This window comes from Apis florea, unplaced genomic scaffold, assembly GCF_048593485.1.
Source record: "Apis florea isolate Af1SG1 unplaced genomic scaffold, ASM4859348v1 contig_2272_pilon, whole genome shotgun sequence".
Taxonomy (NCBI): domain Eukaryota; kingdom Metazoa; phylum Arthropoda; class Insecta; order Hymenoptera; family Apidae; genus Apis; species Apis florea.
The window spans coordinates 3410166-3418225 of NW_028256549.1; the positions used below are offsets into that span (position 1 = coordinate 3410166).

The 8060-nt window shown below is 27.8% G+C and overlaps 3 protein-coding genes across 10 annotated transcripts in view; 1 reads left to right on the forward strand and 2 right to left on the reverse strand.

Annotated features, from left to right (window-relative positions):
* Positions 1–1382, forward strand: part of snu (ABC-type transporter snustorr) — a 35586-nt gene extending 34204 nt beyond the window's left edge. For all 4 annotated transcript variants that reach the window (XM_003696043.4, XM_012489630.3, XM_086917919.1 and 1 more), the window contains one exon: positions 178–1382. In XM_003696043.4, the coding sequence (XP_003696091.1) occupies positions 178–392 (215 nt within the window). In that variant the 3' untranslated portion in view covers positions 393–1382. The remainder of the gene's footprint in view (positions 1–177) is intronic.
* Positions 1291–3463, reverse strand: LOC100866537 (retinol-binding protein pinta). Of its 2 annotated transcripts, XM_003695823.4 has the most exons (5): positions 2925–3463; positions 2683–2842; positions 2159–2264; positions 1594–1963; positions 1291–1525 (listed from the first exon to the last, which is right to left on the reverse strand). In XM_003695823.4, the coding sequence occupies exons 1-5, from the start codon at positions 3076–3078 to the stop codon at positions 1449–1451; spliced, it is 867 nt and encodes a 288-aa protein (XP_003695871.1). In that variant the 5' UTR covers positions 3079–3463; the 3' UTR covers positions 1291–1448. The 2 variants fall into 2 exon arrangements, with proteins under 2 accessions (XP_003695871.1, XP_086774046.1); XM_086917920.1 differs by having other exon boundaries at positions 1291–1963.
* Positions 3464–4191: 728 nt separating this feature from the next.
* Positions 4192–8013, reverse strand: LOC116413854 (kinesin-like protein KIF9). Of its 4 annotated transcripts, none has more exons than XM_086917922.1 (13): positions 7527–8013; positions 7298–7449; positions 7010–7095; positions 6752–6934; positions 6488–6673; positions 6155–6363; positions 5716–6069; positions 5551–5650; positions 5332–5461; positions 5124–5248; positions 4911–5045; positions 4416–4808; positions 4192–4336 (listed from the first exon to the last, which is right to left on the reverse strand). In XM_086917922.1, exons 2-13 carry the CDS (start codon positions 7362–7364, stop codon positions 4283–4285), a joined length of 2022 nt encoding a protein of 673 aa, XP_086774048.1. In that variant the 5' UTR covers positions 7365–7449; positions 7527–8013; the 3' UTR covers positions 4192–4282. The 4 variants fall into 4 exon arrangements, with proteins under 4 accessions (XP_086774048.1, XP_086774047.1, XP_086774050.1 ...); XM_086917921.1 differs by having other exon boundaries at positions 7010–7103; positions 7527–7932; XM_086917924.1 differs by having other exon boundaries at positions 6752–6929; positions 7010–7103; positions 7527–7930.
* Between the last annotated feature and the right edge of the window lie 47 nt (positions 8014–8060).

The following is an 8060-nucleotide window of genomic DNA, read 5'->3' on the forward strand; positions in this document are numbered from 1 at the left end:
ATACAATTTACAAGATAAATTCGAAACAAGAAAATGCGATTAATGATATAACAAAATGTTTTCTTCAAGATTATCTTATTTCTTGTCTCAAAAAATGTCATGATGTTTTATTTATTATACACTATATTAATTATTTATTTTATTTATTTATTATTATTATTATTGATGGAATTCTAGGTGTGATTTGGCCAATAGAAGGTATGCCATCGTTCTTGCGACGTATATCGCAGGGTCTTCCTTTAACAATGGCCACGACAGCACTGCGTGCTATGTTGACACGAGGTTGGGATATGGGAGAAATGGACGTTTATTTAGGTTTTATTTCAACCATCAGTTGGATAATTCTGTTCCTTACAATAAGCATATTGGTGCTCAAATTTAAGCGCGGGTAGATTCAAATGCGCTTTATCCAGGCGTTTGGAAATCGTCATCGCTAAAATAAATCGTGAAGAAAATAAAATAAATTAAAAACATGTTGGTTCGGCTGGAACAATCATGGTCGGCCATTTGGAAACCTAAAGCGGGAAACGATCGCTTTAACAGCTTTCTCGAGACGATCTCGTTGCGGCCTTCGTGCATAAATTTTCAGATATGATATGATGCTCCTTATGCGCTTAATATCCCTTGAATGTAAATTGTATGAAAGAACGAATGAGTGTTTAAAGTGTGTTTGATCCTTAGGGACTTTTTTCCTTTTATCCCTTCTTTTTTATTTAGTGCAACATCTGTAATATAATATGTATCTTTAGAGATGCATTTTACCAAGGATATTTAGAAGAAGTATTCATCGTCTCGTTTAAATTGACCTTCGAGAACACTGTACAGTATACTTGGCGATAAACGAGACGATTTTTACTTATATCCGATACAACGTGCCCTCGTAAATTGTAAATGGGATTGTGAGTAGTAACTGGTTAAGTTAATGAGTAGTGAATTAGATGTAGGAGAGTCCTACTTGCCCATGACTTAAATGTATGTTTTATTTATCTTGTGATGAGAAATGACGCGATTAAACAAAGCGGTTAAACGAAAAAATGATATATAAAAGTAAAATGGAAATATTTTTAATATGTAACGTAATATTTTTGTATAAAGATCAACATTGACCGATATAATTAGAATAATTAATATGCGCTAGCGTGCAATACGATTTTAAGACAAAATATGTACCATATTGTAGCATATGAATTATATTTTATATATTATCGATATTTTTAACGGGCGATTTGATTCTCTTATACAGAGAATACATAGAAAAGATTTATAAAAAAAAGAAAAAAAAAAAGAAAGAACACTCAGATGCAGTTTATATTTTCATTTTCCATTTTTTTTTTCTGTATAAAAAATATTTACAAAAAATAAAAAAAATATTTCGGTGTCTATCTCGCTATTCCAACAATTGCATTTGCAATCCTTCATTGTTGTAAATTAATTCCAATCTTAGTTATTTAATCAACGTTAATTTTGTATTTTTCTTCCTCAATGAACCACTCTTGATTCTCTTCAACAACATGCTTCCAATACTCTGAAATATAATTATAGTGATACAATTTGCATTCACTTTAACAAGACATTCAAAGTAAAAATATATACCACTTAATTCTTTGACTGTTCCATTCGTACCGCCATATTCTTTTGGTAATATATTCTTCGGCAAAGTTTCGTTTAATTTTAATTTATCACGTGAATGAACGTGAACTCTCTGTTTCAATTTTGTATTCATAAAACTTCTAAATATGTTTAATACTGTATTCACGAATCTGTGAGCATTAATAAAGTCCAACGAATAAATTCTAACAGGGTAACAACCCTGCCATGCATGAACTAAATTTCTAATAACATTCGGCGGTAATTGGAGAACATGCTCATATGTGATATTGTCTAAATCCAAGATACTCGTTACACCATATATTGTTACTGACTCGTGATCTCGTAACGCTACATCCAAAATCATTAATGAAGCCTAATACGAAAAAAAAAAATCTTTTTATATAGCCACAATTTTTTATTTCTTGTACGCAAAGTTAAGATTACACTGCGATTGTAACAATAAATTTTAAAAAATAATTATATTGCTTATTTTTTTCAATTACATAACTCAATTAATATTATTCAAAGTTTTTTGATTTTGTTATTCAAAGTTAATTATTATTCAAACCTTCAACATATCTGATATTTTATGCCTGCTGGGAGAATGCGCAGCTACACGTATTATCACAACCATTCTGCCTTGGTTATCTAATTTTCTCAAAGGTAAAAACACCCTGGAAAATCGGATTTAAAAAAGAACAATTTTTTCTTACGTCATACACTAATAAGTAATGTATTTTTGAATTGTATATTCAAAATTACGTTATTAATGTTTAAAGAAATTAATATTATAATTAATTAATTACAATTGATTTACTGAATTAATTAAAACTGAAATAATGATCAGTTACAAAATGCATTTTATCAAGCATAAATATGATATCAGTATTAAATGCAATTTTATGTCTTCAAAAAGATAATAAATTATTGATAACAAATAATGATATTGAGCATCAATATAACATTTAAATTAAGATACTATTAAAAAAATAATATATCAGATTTATAAATATTATTTAAAAATAATAATTATTATAATAAGTAAAATATTTTTTTGGAAATATTTTTTTTGTAAATTTTTATAAATATTACCCTAAATCAAACAGTTCTTGTAACTCTGGTAAAAAGGGATTCCTGTTACTGTACCATTCAGGAAGAATTGCTCTCTGTTTATAATAATTCCAAAGTTTAGACTTTGTTTTCTCGACATTAAATTTGCATGCTCTTAAAAAACGAAGAATGAAAAAATCATCTATGAAAATATAAAATACAATTTTTTTAACTGAAATACAAAACAAAACAAATTATATTTAAATTTAGAATAAATTTCAAACCTGTAGGCGCATGTAAATCATTATTTTGTATTATCCATTGTCTTATTTCAGTAATTTTAATTGATCTAATTTCATCAGTTTCATTTAAATTAGCCGCCAAATATATCTTCTCTTCCGAAGATAGTTGACAAGTATATTCATTTAATGTCGACATGATACAATAGAATTATTACTCTTGACAAATTACATTTGTCATTCACCAAAAAACACACCAATAATTAGATTTTTATATTTAAAATAACACTGAATTCTTTAATATTAAATTATAAAACGTGACATGAAATAACAGGTATCACAATTTCGCGATATCATTTATCATGATTTCAACATCAAACGTCGGCAGAGAGCTAAATAAATCGTAATTGCGCTGATCTACAACGCAAGTATAAAATGAATTGGAGACATCTGTCGGAATATTCGCAATATTTCTATATACAATATAAGATAAAATATTCTGAACTTTGATCGTTAACTGAAAATGAATCAACAAACGAGGCATAGAATAAATCTATGCCAATCCAATACATTTTTTATTTTGTATTTTATAAGATTATATATAATAATAATTTCGTTTAATGTCAAAAAAAAAAAGAGCAGAAATATTAGATAGAACATATAAAATAAATTTTAAATTTATGTTAATAATTTTATTATTCTTAAGTATTAATATTAATATTAATAAAATTTAATTTTATAATTAATAGAATAGACAAAAAAGATGTAAAATTATCAAAGCCTTTTGAATGCATAAACAAGTAATAGAGTAAGTATAGACAAAGAGAGCAAATAATGGAAAAAGGACAGAGATAGTATAAAAATATTGAAATCAGCGCTATCTCTAGAATGTTTGCTATCGCAAATGAAGCACAAAAAGAAAAGATAAAAAAATAGCAAGAGAAAGATAGATAATATAAGAATTAAGTTTTAGCGCCATCTTTTGAATAAAATATTTTCTTTTAATAAGAAGATAAAGGATAATTTTAATGGGATAAGAATTGACCGTTAGTACCATCTTTTGAATATTTTCAGAAAAATTTTTTTTTAATTAAATTATTTTCGAATACACTCAAAAGATGGCGCTAATAGTCAATTATTCTTTTTGTATTTCATTTGCGGCACTCTAAAGATGGCGCTGATCTCAATATTTTGCTTCCCCTATCTCTGTCTTTCCTTTATTATTTACTTTCCTTGTATATATAGATATATATATATATAGTTTTTCATTCACATTAATGATAATTTCTCGCGTTTAAATTAGAAAATACAATTTAAAATTATTCAAAAATGCTTTTATTTGTATACTAAATATTAATATTTATTACTAAGAAGATAATATTTTCGTTAGCTATGTATTAGCACTATGTATTGCATATTCCTTTATCAAAACGTAGTTTTTTTGTTCTTTCTAAATCCTAATACAAAAGAAAAAAACAAGATTAAAAAAATTTAAAAATTTAAAAATTCAAGTATTTAAATTAAAGCAATATTTACTTCTGTTTTACGCAACATCATTCGTTGAAACTTATTAAACTCGTGTTGAATTACTTTCTGATTATCTATTTCAGGTTCCAACAATATTTTCATCAATTTTTCAGTACAATGCAATAAAATATTTTTTTGTTTACAATATTTTCGAAAACCACATTCTAGCTTTAACTTCATTTCAAGGCGTAAATTTGATAACGTGTTAATTTCATTTTGTATCTGATTAATCTCTTCTTCTAAAGTAATTGACACTTTTTCGTAACACGAAAGATCTTGTTCAATCGTTCTCTCAATTTCATATATATTATCTTTTTTTTCTGAATTTTCTAATTCTAAAACTTGTTGAATTTGTCGGTATTTGTTTAGTTTATCACGTGTATCATCTACACTTCTCTTTGACTAGGGAGGGAAGGAGTAATTTAAAAAAAATTAAGAAAAATTCTAAATAAAATTTTGTTAAATATCAATAAATAAAAAAATAATAATAAAATTGCAATGCACCTGGAAATAACTATCAATTGTATCTATAAATTTTTGTCGAACTATAGCAAAAGTCTTCTCGTTTCTAACAAACTTGTCCTTAATTTTTGCATATTCTATATTCTCTTTTAAGAAAGTGTAAAACAATTGTCGAACCTTTTATTATTAATGAGCATAAATCAGTAATGTATGAAAATTTTTAAGAAAAATATATTGAAATAAAATCAGTCTAACCATCTGTATATTCTGCATATCAATTTTCTCGATATTAATTTTAGTCACCGTTACATGTTTGGGTTGTTTCAAACTTTCCTCAACAGTAGATTCTTTCATAAAGGGACCTATAGTTACACCTTCCGCTATTGAACGATAAATTAATTCAATTTATTAATAAAATTCGTAAAAATTAATATTCAATAATTAAATAGAAATGTTAATCTACTGAGTATCTTTAAAGTTCCAACTTCTTTTTCTATTTCTTTTTCATCTTCTTCCATATAATCAATAGATTTTACGAAAGGACTCTTAATTTGTGTCCGGTCATTGATTTCATCGGTAGATAATAGAGCTTTCTAGCATTTTTTTATTATCAAAATAAAAATATATAACGATTTAAATTTATTAATTTATTGAAAATGTTATATTTAATTAATAATAATACCTTGGGTAAAATTGCTGATGAAGTAACTTCCGGCACGATTTTGATTAAATTTTCATACGTCTCTTTTAATTTTTCAACTTCAACTTCCTTGGCGGTTAATCTAACGATTCATTTATTTAGAAATTGAATCTAAAACTATCCTATATATAACACAGATTATGCAACCTGTTATATAAATCCTTGATACACTTTAACAATACTTGGGCCTGGGACATACTAAACAGCGTGAAGTCCGAAATCTTGTCGTTTAAAAAATTCAAAATACTGCGGTTAATTTGTTCCAGCCGAGACTTGGAAATATTCATTAGCGCTTCTTGATTTAAAATCAAATTGTTCAACATCAGTTCCTTCTTCAAAACATTGACTTCGTTCTGAAGTTTACGTATTATAAAATCCGTTTCATATTTAATATCTTTTTTTATCCTGGTTGGTTTTAACTTTCCAATTTTTGCGGTGAGTCGTAAAGTTGATAATGTAATGTCAAGATCCTCTTCCGTGATTCGAATATGAGATATAAACCTATTGCAATTACATTATGCGTCATGTTATAATAAATTTTTAATTTTAAATTCACATGTAAAATCATGAATTTCCTTTTAATAACCGAATTATAGATGAAATTGAAAAAGCGTCCCCTAAAATCTTGAACAAATTATTGGAGCGTGATATATTAATAGTAGCTGGACTTTCTATATGTGAAAAGAATTGCTCCAGCTGAGTTTTCATTAAATTCGCCATACCAATATCTGTCGCTGTTTTCCAGCAAGTATTCTTTCCTATTGTTCCTGTACCAGCTGTTTCCACAATATGCATCTAACGTGTTGATTAAATTTTTAATTAAACAGAAACAAAACCAATTAATTCGGAATCCTATTATCTCCAATTTCACGGTTTAAAAAACTCATATAGAGATACAAATAATATAACGAATAATTACTTTGGCTGTCGTTACAATACCCCATGATGTTATTAAACTGAGATTAGATACGTGAAAAGTAATCACAGACATGGATAAGTGAGAGGCTGGATAAGTTGATCCTATTGCAATCGATCTCCTAAATTCTCCTTCAAAGAGTTTTTTCAGACATTCATTTTCGTTATCCACAGGTACCACGGAGATTTCCTACAATTTCTCTGACTGAGAATTACTCGTCGAATATCTTCCTTAACCTTTTCTTTCTCTTTTAATATCTTATGATACCTTGAACGGTTCTCGCTCGTTTATCTTCACTTTGTTATTATCCGTATTAGAGAGTAACAAATCTTTCGTTTCTTTTCCATAAATCTCAATAAAGCTTATACAATATTCTATTTTGTTGACTTTTTTTCTTTTCACCTTTTCAGCAAACATTTGGGTCAAAAGTCGCGGGACCAGGCCTCTGTGCTGAGAAAAAGGATGTAATCGCTGTCTTTGCAATATAAAAATTTAAAATTGAAAATATATTCCGCATAATCGTACTTCCCAGTTGTTTCGGAGACCGCTCATAGTAAAACTCTTCCCAGAACCTATTTGTCCGTAGCCCATTAAAATACAATTCACACCATCTAAAATTCTTAAATTGTGATTCTTCGATTATATTAATTTACATTTCCAATTCCAATACCATTATTCGATACCATTCGAAACTCCTCTTTTCTTTTTTTAAAAAAAAAAGACATCGTTAACACTCGATAATATGTATACATAAAACATCAAAAGTTTCAAACAGTATCGATCGAAGAGAAAATATATTTTTTTTTTCCTTACTTCGATACAAGATCCTCGCTTGTAACGTGATATATTTCTTCTTGTGAACTGTTGTAAAAAATTTCATCCGCTTGAAAAGACCAATAAGATGGTTTTTTTGGTATAGCTATTCTATTCGGTTGCATTTCTTGTAGATACCGTATGAAAATCTTCTAAACAACATGAAAACAAAATTATCTCTTTTTAATACGAAGGGAGACTCGGGCAAGAAGAGAGAAATTTCATTTACCTTGCGATTCATGTCGATTTTCGCGCACGATTCACAGAATTTCTCGAAAGGAAAAATTCTAATAAAGATCTTTATACTTTTCTCAATGATGCTCGCATTATCGTTATTAGTCATCCTTGGGAGGAAAAAACCAATTTGTTTCGATCTGTTGTATTAATGGCTGTTTATAAACTTTTTGTTGCGAACTTCGTGCGAAGTTGTGAGAGATTAAAGATTTTTTTCTGGACATTCATTTTTTCGGCGAGGGAATTCCTATTTTTTTGGTTGGTGCAACATCTTGTAGGGTTGATTTGAATAACCCTAACGAACGGAGATAGTCAATTACGTGTTTTGATGAATATAGAATATGCAAGTAATGATATGATCATGCGTGTGTAACTTCACTTTTCTGAAATTTTTCAAAGGCGAGAATTTGCGCGCATAATGTACAGAGTTATATTGAGAGTGTATATATGTATAAAAAAAAAAAAAAAAAAAAAAAAAAAAATATGCATTTCTAATTCCAAATTACATCGAACAAGCATTATACTTTTA

Coding starts and splice junctions, on each gene's coding strand:
- LOC116413854 (XM_086917921.1), bottom strand. CDS start 7,640: ATGACTAATAACGATAATGCGAGCATCATTGAGAAAAGTATAAAGATC. Junction 6,070..6,154: donor TCAATTTCATCTATAATTCG/GTTATTAAAAGG, acceptor TAATTGCAATAG/GTTTATATCTCATATTCGAA. Junction 4,809..4,910: donor CAATTGATAGTTATTTCCAG/GTGCATTGCAAT, acceptor TTCCCTCCCTAG/TCAAAGAGAAGTGTAGATGA.
- LOC100866537 (XM_086917920.1), bottom strand. CDS start 3,078: ATGTCGACATTAAATGAATATACTTGTCAACTATCTTCGGAAGAGAAG. Junction 2,843..2,924: donor TGATTTACATGCGCCTACAG/GTTTGAAATTTA, acceptor ATATTTTCATAG/ATGATTTTTTCATTCTTCGT. Junction 2,265..2,682: donor CAAGAACTGTTTGATTTAGG/GTAATATTTATA, acceptor CCGATTTTCCAG/GGTGTTTTTACCTTTGAGAA.